Source organism: Hypomesus transpacificus, chromosome 22 (genome assembly GCF_021917145.1).
Source record: "Hypomesus transpacificus isolate Combined female chromosome 22, fHypTra1, whole genome shotgun sequence".
NCBI classification, from domain to species: domain Eukaryota; kingdom Metazoa; phylum Chordata; class Actinopteri; order Osmeriformes; family Osmeridae; genus Hypomesus; species Hypomesus transpacificus.
In genome coordinates this window covers 2,973,302-2,986,509 of record NC_061081.1, presented here as the reverse complement: position 1 = coordinate 2,986,509, position 13,208 = coordinate 2,973,302, and the positions used below count along the sequence as shown (strand labels likewise).

General features: G+C 50.3%; 2 protein-coding genes across 3 annotated transcripts in view; one reads left to right on the top strand and one right to left on the bottom strand.

Annotated features, from left to right (window-relative positions):
• The window catches only part of LOC124484629 (sarcoplasmic/endoplasmic reticulum calcium ATPase 2), a 29,951-nt gene extending 16,830 nt beyond the window's left edge, over window positions 1-13,121 (bottom strand). The window contains exons 1-5 of one of the 2 annotated variants that reach the window (XM_047045619.1): window positions 12,491-13,121; window positions 12,111-12,128; window positions 11,913-11,995; window positions 9,721-9,825; window positions 5,866-6,004 (exon numbers count right to left, since the gene is read on the bottom strand). In XM_047045619.1, coding sequence (XP_046901575.1) covers window positions 5,866-6,004; window positions 9,721-9,825; window positions 11,913-11,995; window positions 12,111-12,128; window positions 12,491-12,608 — 463 coding nt within the window. In that variant the 5' untranslated portion in view covers window positions 12,609-13,121. The remainder of the gene's footprint in view (window positions 1-5,865; window positions 6,005-9,720; window positions 9,826-11,912; window positions 11,996-12,110; window positions 12,129-12,490) is intronic. The other variant, XM_047045620.1, reaches the window with a different exon arrangement.
• Window positions 13,029-13,208, top strand: part of fcho2 (FCH and mu domain containing endocytic adaptor 2) — a 21,318-nt gene continuing 21,138 nt past the window's right edge. Inside the window, exon 1 of the mRNA XM_047045227.1 lies at window positions 13,029-13,170. Coding sequence (XP_046901183.1) covers window positions 13,029-13,170 — 142 coding nt within the window. The remainder of the gene's footprint in view (window positions 13,171-13,208) is intronic.

The following is a 13,208-nucleotide window of genomic DNA, read 5'->3' as shown; positions in this document are numbered from 1 at the left end:
CACATGGTGTGTCTGGCTGCGAGGGGAATAGGAGGATATTTTGTCGTTGTTGCAGGGGTACAAAAAAAAGTTGTAAACGGTTGGATTCACCCACGGAAGTTTAAAGTAATAAGTGGTGTTTGGGTCAGACGGGGGAGCGGGGGGGCTTTTGCGCGGCCTTCTGCTTCTCTGAAGTAGCCGATTGGCTGCGTCGTGGTGGTTGTCGTCGCGGACACGTGAGGCCAGAAAAGCCCCCCCCCACGGGAGAAGGCTCTCTGAGGAGGGCAGAGTTTTGACAGACGTGTAAACCGAGCCTGGAGGCCTCGGCAGTGCCCTTTAGTGCTAACAGACCAGGGGGGGAGAAGAGTGGCGGTGGACGAGTGTGAAGTGTAGCGGTGCGGATAGAGGAGAGGAGCGGGGGGGGAGATGAGAGGAAGGGGGGGGGGGGAGAGATGAGAGCGAGGGAGAGCGGCTTAGAGCGCAGAGAAGAAGAGCAAGAGTCGGGCTGCGGAGAGACTGCGCGAGACCGGCGAAAACTCGAGGCCAAAAATGGGAAAACTATTTCCAGCGGTTCCAGTGCGTGCGTCGGCGTGGGAGGGGCTCCCGTCTGAACCTGGCGGAGCAGAGGAGGCCTCCCGGCCCGCACCGAGGCTGAGGGACGCTTCACGCCAGGTACGTGTGCGCGTGCTGAACGGCCGCAGCACGTGGCTGCGGTCGTTTGGGGGCCTACTTTGTGCGCGTCTCCCTGGCCCCTAAATGTACGCACACGCAAGTGCAAGACCTACAGAAATCGTGGTGCAGTATCCACAAGGATCCTCTGACAAAGTGACAAACAGTTTCTTTCTTTGTTATTTTGAGATGGTATTATAAAAAATTAGATTAAAGAAATGTATCATCTTTAACTTGATGCTTTTTGGAAATCAGGTAATCTTGTACTCGCTTAGCCATTTAATGGTAACAGAAATCTTTACCTGGGGTGCCCGTACTTTTGCATAAAACTACCATATATCTATATATATAGAGAGAGATTTGTAAAGTTTTTACAAGCAATGTCACGAGGGCTTCACATACGCCCTTGTAACTGCCCTTCAAGACAAGGAAAAACTCCCAGCAAAACTTATTTTAAGAAACCTTGGGAAGAGCAATTCGGTGAGGGATCCCCTCCTCTGGAGACGTTTGGTGAAAGAGAGTTCTGGAACACGGGCTAAAGATATCTCTATCTGGATGTGGATATTTCGATCCAGCCCCTGGAGCACATGGGCTCGGACAGAGGACGGAGGGGGCCGCCCCGCGGGTCCCAGAGCTGTCCAAACCTCGGCAGGAACGAGCGGCCATTCCACTCCATCTGTCTCCACGAAGGAACACTGAACAGAGGATGGATGGAAGGGGAAGAAGAAAAAAAAAAAACACAAAAGATGTGGTGGTGGGGGTCCTAGTTCTTGAGAGAAAAAAAAAAAAAAAAAAGAGCCTATTAATTTCCTCCTCCCTTATGGAACCGTTTCATAAAAAGTCGCGCAGAAACGCCCCTTAGCAACACCCACACAGGGGGGTGATGTTGGAGATAGACACCTGGGGGCTGGAAAAGATGGGTCAGGAATAGAAGGCTAACCCAATTCTCTCTGACAATGGGAGCACGGTGGCTGTACGAGCACCGCCGGCCGTCCTTAAGTGTAACTGTGGGACAAAGAGACATGTACCGCACACATCCACCCACTGTTTGTCCTTGCATAAACACACCCAAAGCCCAAGTTGGAAAACACATGGATTACTTGGCGTACAACAGGGGTGTCGAACTCCGGTCCTCGAGGGCCGCTGTCCTGCATGTTTTAGATGTTTCCCTGCTCCAACACACCTGATTCAATTAAAAGGGTTGTTATAACGACCATTCATTCGAATCAGGTGAGCTGGATCAGGGAAACATCTAAAACATGCAGGACAGCGGCCCTCGAGGACCGGAGCTCGACACCCCTGGCGTACAAGCTGTGCGTTATTGTACCCAACAGAGCCCTCGTCGGGTTTAGGGCTGTGTTTAACAGTGGCGTAAAAAGGGGAGAAAACTATGAAAGAAGGACCGAAAATGGGACCAATTGAGAGAATAAACCGAGAGCCAGTGGGAAAACAAGTGTGTGACTGTTGTCAAGGTCACCTACTCCTCTGGCCTGATGGATGCTGTGTTTAGCTGTGCAGTGTTTCCCACAGATTAGAAAGGGAATTGTGCCGGGGAGGGGTGGGGTTTGTCAGACGGGGGAGGGGGGGGGGGGGGGGTAATTCCTTCGTTAATAATTCCTTACACAGTTAATTTGTTAATAATTTGTTACATTAAATATTAATCCAAAATGATTCACACCTTCACAAATGAACAACAACTAACATATCATTTCTGCATTATACATGTAACGCTAGTGCTAAACAACTATTTAACTGGTCGGCTCCATGACGCCGAGTAAGTAGCTAGCTCTTGAGACTTCTCACCAAAAGAACGAAGGGAAAACTTTGAGTACTGTAAGTCGCTCTGGATAAGAGCGTCTGCTAAATGACTAAATGTAAATCTGATTAAGGTACCTAGCGAAAAGTAGCCGCAACTTTCCTCGACTTTTAGCTACGGCACTAATGCTGAAGGCTCGCTGATATAGCTGTCGGTCTTACTAGAACGGCATATGTACTGTATGCATTGTTGCTAACGTGTGCTGATGTTGTGAATGTGTGCATATGTGGGAAAGACGCATCAGTAACAGAGAGACGGAGGGAGAGCAGGGGAAAGGAAATGCAGCTGAACGAATACGCTGCGTGTTTTAACCTAAATAGCGACAAAAAAATTTTTTTACGAAACGCAATGTGTGGCGGCCGGTGTTGATTCTGTGGCGCACCGCCACAAATTAGTCTATGTGTGGGAAACACTGCTGTGTTTAAGCGAGGCTAGAAGGACTTCTGCTCCTGGAGCCAGGGACCAAGCAGACACCTCATGTGATCGGCCGGCGGAGGCACAGGAGGTCATGTCCAGCGTGCACACACGCACACACAAAGTGCAAGAAAGGGACATTTGTGACATTTATCAAAAGTAAAAACGGCAAATAGACGAGGACTGTAGACTTCCCGTCAGGTTCAGTCATTGACCCTCTGAAGGTCAAAGTCTTTTCATAATGAATCGAGTTATGGGCCATGCGTCACGGGGGAGAGGGCCGTGTCCACTGTCCCTGGGAGGTCTGGGGAGCGCTTTGTTTGCTCTCCCGGGGCCGCGCTAATGAGCCCGCACGTCGACCTAGAGACTCACGGGTCCAGACACGGAGCCGAGCGCCCTCCGGAGCAGAGAGGTTGGTGAAGACGGGTGGAGAAGAGAGAAGACGGACGGGGCTTCCCTCCACCCCGGAGCACATGAACACAGTGTGCCGTCACCGGACATACCGTGCATTACTGCCCACGGCTGCGTCCCTGCCCACGGCTGCATCCCTGCCCTAAGCTGCGTCCCTGCCCTAAGCTGCGTCCCTGCCCTAAGCTGCGTCCTGGTCTCACCCCGCCGCAGTGGAAATGTCACTCGTTCATGTCAGCAAGAGAAAGCCATGGACGCACGGGCTCACGGGTACCCCCCCCCCCCCCCAAAAAAAAACAACAACCCAACTCTTCAATTATGGTGGGGAAAGAGCCGCCATCTGGTCGGCAAAACATGTATCAGATCGGGTCTGACAGGGTCTGGCCCTGTCTAAATGCCCCCCCCCCCCCCCCCCCCCCCTCTCTCTCTGGACCTGCAGGGCTGGTACAGAGTGCTGGCCTGGTACTAGACAGCCACAGCGATGGTCCAGTTAGCTCACACGCACATACACACACACACACACACACTCAACAAATAAAGACCATGCTTGTTTGTTTGATTCTACACAGGATGTTGATGCAGCAAGGGTCGGGGCCGTCCCCGTGGCAACCGAGCGACTCTTGGCCAGTCAGGAGCTGAATACCGAGAAGAGAGAAAGGAGGGAGGGAGGAGGTGACGGCTTGAGTGGTCGGCTGGAGTCGGCGGCGCGCTGGCCACAGATCAGAGAGCTGGCGTCACAGATCTTAGGACAGATTACGGAAACACGGGTCCTCTGGGCTGACAGGATGAATGATGATGGAAAGAGAAAGCGAGGAGGTGGGAAGGAGAGAGAGAGAGAGGGTGAGGCAGGAGGAAAAGAACGAAATGAAAAGAGGGGAGCAAAAAAGACCAACCGAGAGAGCGAGCAGGGAGTCATGTGGGGGGGTCAGCTTGATGCCTAGTTAGCACCTCACCACTACATTCAACACAGCCGCAGCCAAACAGGAACACGGCGGTGGAGAGGGGGGTTTACACAATTACGGCTGCTTGCGAGTCAAGAGTGCCATGGCGACGCCTGAACTGAGGAGAAGCTCGGCCATAGCAGCAGCTGTGCGTGTTTGTCACTTTGAATTGAGCAGACGAGACGGCGCCGTCATTACGTATGGATGGATGCCAGACATCAAACCGGACAAGGAAGACGATGTTCATCCTTTTAGCGTCGGCAGCTCCCAAACACACACTAACAACTGACAAATGAATCTTGTGGAAGTGGGGAGGAGAGAGCGAGCGCCTTCTGTCATACCGTGAAGGATAGTCCTCCAAGGTCACCGGTATCCAAACAGTAAAAAGGAGAGAGATGGAGGGGGGGGTGGCAATGCGACAGGCAACAGCTCTGACTCTCTCCCTCCCCCCCCCCTCCCCCCTCCCAGGAGACGGGTTTTGTTCACCATGCTGCAGAGGCGGCACAGTGCGCAGTCTGCTTGCATGAAACCAGCGGGAAGGTACTCACATATTTAACAGCTAAGAGGTACTTGCTTGAACCCAAAATAGTATAAACGCTCACGGTGAAGAGAACACGCAGCGTACGCTCTCGGGAAGAGGGCTAGACTGCTCACACAGATACAGTGTATACAGTAGCCTGTTCGACCTCTTGACAAGCCTTAGTAGGAATCCTCGGCCGGGGCCTCGACGCTCTACCACGGCGCTAAGCAACAGGGTTCAGCATGCAGCCTGTGCAAGCAGAGCCCCTTCTGGAACACGGGGGGCTCGAGCTCCCGTGTTCCAGCAGCGTTAACCGGATGGGTGTCGGTCCTAAACCAGCTGAGCGATACTCGGCGAGGAGCAAGTGGATGAGGGAAGGACAGCAGACAATATGAGGTCAGCACAGTCGGGGCGAGGGGGACGAGACGAGGGGGGGGGGTGTTACTGGCTGAGTACAGCAGCTTCTGTTCTGTATCGCTCACCTACGCTGTGACACAAACACACAATGAAATGCATTTTGCATAACGCTCTTAATCCCTTCGCTGCTCTCCATGTTGTGCAACGGTGACTCACCTGGTGGAGTAGTCAGGGACGAGCGCCCCGTAGTTGAGATGGGCATCTGTCTACGTGTGAGCATGCCCTGACCGTGGTTGTGTGTGTGTGTGTGGGGGACAAACACACACATACAATGGACACTGAAGATGGAGTAAGCCAATTAAACTGCTGTTGCCAATCTGTATGGAGGACTCTCACACCCCTATCATGCCAGGCAGACTGGCAGTGCTGGTGCTAAAGGCCACCCAGGCGGGGGGCCTGACAAGTCACATACAGGGTCTAGTGTTACCATCCTGTCCAGGGAGGGAGGGAGGGGGGTGTAAGGGGCTTGAATGTCAAACTGCCTCACACCGAATAGAGTGGATGATGCAGAAGGGATTGTTAGTCACTGACTCCTACCAACCACTACCAGGATGTCCCCGGGCAAACTGCCAGGGGCAGGGTAGAAGAGGGAGGGGGGGGGGAGAGAGAGAGAGGTCTAGATGAGAGCGGGAGGAAGGAGAGTCAGGGCTAAACAGTGCTAGACGGACCCTGAAAGAGCTCAGTCTGGACGGGTCTCTTACCAGCCACCTCCACGATGTCCCCGGGGACGATGTCCCTGGCCTTGATCCTCTGGACACTCTTCCTGTCCTGGCGGTAGACCTTGCCCATCTCCGGCTCGTACTCCTTCAGAGCTTCGATGGCGTTCTCCGCGTTCCGCTCCTGGAAAGGGACGAGGCGGGACCCATTGAATATCACACCGCGTTAACGTCATTGGACAATGAGTCAGGATGCGTCCCAGCTCAACTTATTGAAATACCAATAAGCCCAAAGCATTTTTTTTTTTTACCCCTCTTAAAAGACATAAAATATGACAAACATCAAATAAACACCAACACAGCAGCCATTGCACTTGATCAGACCTGGATCAGGCCTGGACCCAGAGTCCTCATGGGTCATGCATGCAGCCCTGGGAATCCTTACTATGGCAACATCTAGGTGACGTCTCATCGGACAAATCAGATAATGGACCCAGTGTTCCAAACCAAACCTTCACCCGCCCGTCCTCACTGCTCCGCCTCGTCTGTCCATCTCTCTGCCCGTTCCCTCTATTCTGTTCTCCATGCTTCCTTCAGTTGAGGCCCGGCCCAACCAGCTCTCTTCCCCCTGACCTTCCCCTCTCCGGGTTGATCCCTCCAGGCCAGGGAAGGAAAGGCACACACCCACCCGGGGGCGGGGCTACTGGTAGCCCGGCAACAACATGAACACGGGGCCAAAGTCGTTACACGCGACCGGATGGGATGCAGGCAGGGGAACCGTCCACCGTATGACCACAGGGCCCAGTCATCACAGGCTTGTAAGAGCACAGTTGCTTTGCTTTCCAGAGGTGGTGGTGGGGGGGGGGGGGGGGGGTTACTGGCTCTGAACGTGGCTGAATACATGTCTGGCATTTAAAACGTTTGCGTTCGTCAACCATACCTCGGTGGTGCCCATGCTAACTTGATTTGCTTATACAATGGCGAGGGCAGTTGACAGTAACTGATTCCTCTCTTTACACGAACCCCGGAGGGGCCTTCTGGAGGAAACCCAGCAGACAATGCAGCCTGGCCGGTGCGGCAGGCAGCGTCGTAAAGCACAAGGTACTCTGAGGTGTGCTCTGACAGGCCGAGCGGACTGGGGGGAGGGGGGTCGGTGTGAATTACAATGACGGGGACTCCCTTTGTAAATGTGGGTAATGTCTCCTTAACATTTCACACACGTGGGAAGTGGCTGGCTCGCTGTCCCAGTCCTGTCCTCAGAAGTGAGGGGGGTGAGGAAGAGAGCCCACAAATGCCCCACGACTCAATACAAAAGTTCGATTCGCACGTTTTCTGGGAGGAAGGTGGCCCCAACGTCAAAACTTAACTAGAGACACGTCTCCATGACAACTGGGCCAAGCCTTTGCTAAACTGCCTACCTGGCAACGAACAGCACAGGAGCTTACTGAAAAACTTTAACCCCTAGCAACAACAGTGTTAAGGAGACGCTACCAGCACTACCATCCGACTATGGCTGCCGTCCCTCCCTCCCTCCCTCCCTCCCCCCCACCCACCCACCCAGCCAGCCCTTTAGTCGCTCAGACAGTGGCGGAGAGACGCTCCAGCGATATGCACCAGCCTCTCTTAAAGGCCCTCCGGCTCTGGGCTGCGGGGTGGACCCGCTCCAGGGACACGGCGCTCGGCCGGCCCTGGCTGTGATGAAGCTGAGGGCCTCAAACCGCTGGCCTGGTATCAGGGGCACCAATGTTGAATCGATCTCTACCTGCCATTGTAACACCTTCGTGCGGGGCTAGGCATTAAATGGAAAGAGGTGAGCATGAAAAGAAACAAGAGGATGGAAAAAGAACAGGCCGACATGCACAGAGAGACCATCCGATCCACACAGACGCCCATTCGGGGGCAACTGATTTGTGACTGTTTATTACATTTCCTGTTTTACCCATAGAAGGACGTAGCTGGTTAAGAGTTAAGGGGACAGTTCAGAGACTACAGGGGGGGAGGGAGAAGAGGCCAGGGTTTCTCAGGCTGGTAGTGGAGGGCAATGAATGGAAACCCAAATAAAAATCAGACAAGGGAAGAGAAAGTGGGACGAGGGTTTCGGGGTGACAAAGCAAGGCTGTGAAGAACATAGACGTTTCCCCTCCCTCGCTTTTCTCTCTCTGCCTCGAAGGCTCCAGGGGGACGTTACAGATCTATCCTTAGCCTGAATTCAGATGGTTATCTAGTTCTTGAGGTTCACGCACACACAACTATAAATAGCCTACTCTCCTTTTTTTGTTTAACTACAAAAGAAACCGTTACTTTCACAAGTACTTCCTTGTTTGCACTTTGAGACAGTTGACACCTTAAACCAAGTCAAAACTTCTTAAGCATCTGACCTACACTAAAGACCAAGTGCAAAATTAAAGTTATAATACGCCATTTGCTAAGAATACAGAATGGTCCTAACTTAAATTGAAATGCATTATACTTCCATACAACCGTTTTGGCCCCAGAAACGCTTGGTCACTGAGAGTGCGTCTTTCGGATTATTGGCCGACTCACGCCTCAGCGGGACTCGACCATGCTATCGATGGCACCAGCCCGCTATGGAGACCACAGCGAGGGGCCGCGGCGAGGGAGCCAAGCCACCGAGCTCATGACACACTGATACGTCACTGAGACACACCTGTCCTGCGACAGATGCCTGTGCAGAATCTGTGGGCTTCCTCCTTTGGTCTAGACGTGTTGAAAATGTAACGGCGCTCATGAGAGTTAATGGGGGGGGGAGGGATGTACCACCTCTGCAGGATAATACCTGGCGGTATAAAGGGGGGCCGTGGATGAACTTAGTCATTTCGATAACTGATCATCCTTTCCGTGTATTTGGAGCCAGTTGTACTGCAGTGCTGTGTAGGTGGACAGAGACGACAATGAGAAAGTCTCCACACAGAATGTTCTGGAATTGTGATCGTCTTGTGAGCAGTTGGGTGACTTGAGAACGCCCAACCGACATAGTATTCTATAGAATTGTTGTTGCAGTGCTTAAGGCAGGACATTTAAGAAGGAGTCCATTGTTGAGTGGGGGAAATTCAGTTAAAGGGGCGGTCGGCTTGCCGTGGGTCACTAATGTTAGCGGAGGGTACCGCTCACGGTCGGTTGATCTGCGTCATTCGCCATGTGCACACGGCTACAGAACTGGCAACAAGGATGGAGCAGCAATAAAACGACAACGAATCTTGCCTTTGATATGGATTTCAATCAAAACGAAATCCACATTCTTTGAGTGCCGTCCACTAGTTTGATTGATAATACCCATCCAGAAAAGGCCAGTATTTCTTGAACTTTCAAAATAAGTGTTGCATAAAGGAAGGAGCTGTGACAGGTGTTGCGACCGAAAGCTGGATACAATTGGGACCTCGCACTTTCTCCTTTTGAACTCTGGGAGAAATACACTTTCCCGTTGCAGCAGATCAAGACTGAAAAGAATAGATTGACCCTCCGGCTCAGCTACTGTACGAGAGTATTCTATATTTAGCCTCCTCTTGTTTGTTGTTCACTCCCTTAGGTTTCATTGGGTTTGTTGGACTAGCAGGCATGTAACTGGCCAGAAAGCTGCCAAGGAACAACCATCGATCGGTTCCAGGGAATAGGCAGTAGTAAGCACAAAAAAATTATTAAGTACATAAAGTCCATTGAGATTCTTCCCAACCATGGTCTTTTCATATAGTCAGTTTATCGGTAACCACTAGCCAACACAGAGTGCATAACAGAGTGCATAACAGCCTGCATGTCTGAAGTTACGGTCTGACCTTTTCAATAGCTCGAGCAGAAAACAACACCACAAACCTACGGAAATGGTCTACATGTTGAACAATGTATCGGATTCAAACGCCATGCAGCGCTGTGACATGTGCTTACCTGCCAGACACCGACGATGGCGTTGGCTATGAGAATCAGCAAGATGACAAAAGGCTCCACGAAGGCTGTAATGGTCTCCTCTCCCTCTTCAAACCAGGCCAGCACCTTTGGAGGGACAAAACAAAAGAAGAAAAAAAAAAAGAAAAACAAGCAGGATGATTAAAACACATTTCTCAACGGCTTAAGACGTAGCCTGTACCGGTATGTCCAGTCCCGGGTTACAATGATGGACAATCACCAGTACTTCTGCGTGTGTCCTACCCAGTCCATTAGTTCAACCATACAACAAGTTGGCTCGGAACATTACCAAGCAGATGCTAGCTAGGACACATGCTAGCCTATATACTCCAGCTACTCTCTCGCTACGCAAGTGTTGCCAACTAATTCATGGTGATTACCCTCACACTAAAGTAATAGTCACCCAGTTCCGGTCACACAGTCTACAGCAAAGCATTTGTTCTCACAATAGTTTGCAAGGTTATACTTGACCCAGACGAGCCAACCAGCACATCCGGGGGACGAGGGGGGGCGAGGGGGGGGGGGGGGGGGTTGGTCCTCCATCAAGTCTTCCATTCAAGCCACTAATGTAGGTGACAGGCATTTCAACCACTCCAGTTCCAATGGCCACGTTACGTTATATAATCATCAATCTGATAAGGCCAAAACATTTTAGACCCTTGTAATGACGCATGAACCAGCAAGCTGGAGATTTCACACACACTGGGCCGCAATTACATGAAAGAAAAAAAAGTCAGCGAGGCCATAGTAGCTTGTGAGCAAACGGGGCAACATTGACCACTTGTCTCATCGAAGGCTAAATATATCCCTGTGCAGTCACATCTAGTTTGAATGTCTCTGTTCCATGCTTGCAGCGACAGAAGAGCCACTTTAGGGTGCCCACAGAGCCCCAAACCTCGTTACTTCAGTGCCCCTGTCATGAGCTTGTCCAGCACTCTGGCGGTAAAACAGTCCATGTGACATGACACCCATTTGCGGTAGAAACGACATAAATCTACTCATCCCTCCAAACTAGGACAATTAGTGCAAGGAACTGTAGAGTAGGGCCACCAGAATATTGTGGTTTATGACATGTCTAACTCGACCATAGCTGCAGTGCTCTGTCCCTAGTCAGTTGACAACACACAGAGAACATGCTTTCATGTCGGCTTTAGAAGGACGCGAGCGGGAGAAAGTTCTCAAGCACGAGTCTCATTGAATGGACACCCCTATCATGATCCATTGGAGAACAGCTGATCAAACTGAAAATCAAATAGTAAAAAAAAAAAAAAAAAAAAGGACCGCATGAGTATCTGTGGGAGTTGTGAATGGAGCGCGTACTCCTGCCAGTGGCTCACATGCAGGCCAGACCATCCCTGACACCATCATTACCATGTCCCTGGGTAGTGCTGCACAGCCAGGTGGCCCCGGGCCAAAGCTTCCAGGTGGACGCAGCGGTAGAGAGAACAGAGCTCAACACTGCCAGGGGATCTGTCACACCTAGCTCGTCAAGATAGAAACGAGATATCGCAACTTTCGGTCGAAATGTCTTTTGGGAGCGTCTGCAATTGATACATGTGAAGAGGTCTACTCCAAGATACTGGGGTATAAAAAGTCAGGCAACAATCAAGACTGACTATTTCTGTCTCTCCAACAGCCACACACACTATAAAAGCCCTCAACTTTGAAGGAGACAGCTGTCGTATCCTCACATTTCTAGTGGTAGATGTTCATAGATTGAGTTAAATACAAATGATTGGGATTGAATTGGATCCCCTTAATTGCATTTACTGTGAAATCAAGACCGTTTCTGTCACCAGGGCCTCAAGCAAGGATGTGGGATTTTAGAAGAACTTGAACATGATCGCAGACAAGTACTTTGTCACAACAGTGGAAACGTACCATTTACAAGTGTCGTGCCTAAACACTCAAGACAGTCTGACAGAGAATGTTCCTTTTCATAAGCTTCTGTGTTATGTCACCGGACATATTCTGGGCATCTTACTCTCCTGCTGGAAAGCATTCCTGATTAGATGTAGACTAGTGCTGAATCTTTCCCGAAGTATACAACACACGCCTGCCTGACTGAGAACACCTTTTGGTCAGAGACATACACGGGCTCTGCTTTGAAAGGTGACCCGAACATGTTACTTGGTGCTAGACACCAATGTTTTCGGCAGTGTCTATGTACTTACAAAGGATATGCAGGCTGCAAGAAGAAGTATCCTCACAAGTAGATCTTCAAACTGTTCAACTACCAGCTCCCATAGAGATTTACCTAATAGGGACAAATTCTGAATTTGAATACATAATTTTTTTTTTGATAAACTAATATTACAATGGTCACGTCTCACGTGTATCGATGTACGCATGTACTGAGTGTTTGCGCCTACCTTCCTCAGCCGGCAATTCTGTGGTTCATCCACACGACACCAAACCGGATATAGAGAGAGAAAGACATGCGACATATTACACATGGGTTTCTGGAGCTTCTGTGACATTCATTCAAGAAGGAATTGTCTAAATGTACCATTCTTTAAGGTATCAGATTGTTATCCTGTTATTTCAGAGAGCATTTCCCCTACAAGGATACGTTAAACATTTGAATTAAGTATTTCATAATTTCATTTGGTGACGTCAGAGCACCATTTTTTCTGACTCATGCAGTGACGGATTAGCTAACGTTACAGAATTAAACGAACCGTTAGCAGCAAGCTAACTAGCTTGACGCCGATTGTATAGTAATGCAATTATTCTATACAATGTTACTTACCGTTTGGTCCCCATTTTTCCCGTTGTCTCTTTACCTGGTCTAAGCCTAGACCGGTGCTTTCATTTACGTTGAAGTTGCTGTAAACTTCTTCCACTGTCTTTGTGTGTGCGTTGTCCATGGTGAAACGGCCACTTGGCGACACGGCTAGCTACAGTAGCTCTAAATCTTACTACCAACCGAATCTGTTTGGATTAACTTACTAAGGTTTTATCGTTGGTTCTCTCCTAAAACTAAGTAGAAACAACTTCAAGGTATTATCGTGGACCAAGAACTCTCCCTCTTCTAAGTGTTCTTAGGCCGGGTGTCAAGAAGCGTGTCCGTGCCGGTAGAACGATACGCTAGCTACCACTATTTCGATACGTTTCCCTTACCCCTTTGACTTCGCCAGTTGTAACGCTCCACTAGGTCTACAACAAACACAAATTCATATCACCTTCATAACAGCTGCATTGTTCATGGTAGATATTTTCTGTATATATTCCCTGAAAATTGCTGAGGTATTTAGCTAAGCGACAGGTCTTAAAAGTAACGTCTCTGAATGTCCACGGTCAAATCCGTCGTCTGCCCGGTATGCTGCGGATTCACTACTCTCATCATCGGCACCAATCGCAAGTCTCCGCTGCACCTCTCGCGTGCTCCGAATACTGTCCTCTCGGTCCGCATGTGGAAAGCGCTCATTGGTTGGAAAGCCCGGAACTTACATTCCCTTACTGAACTC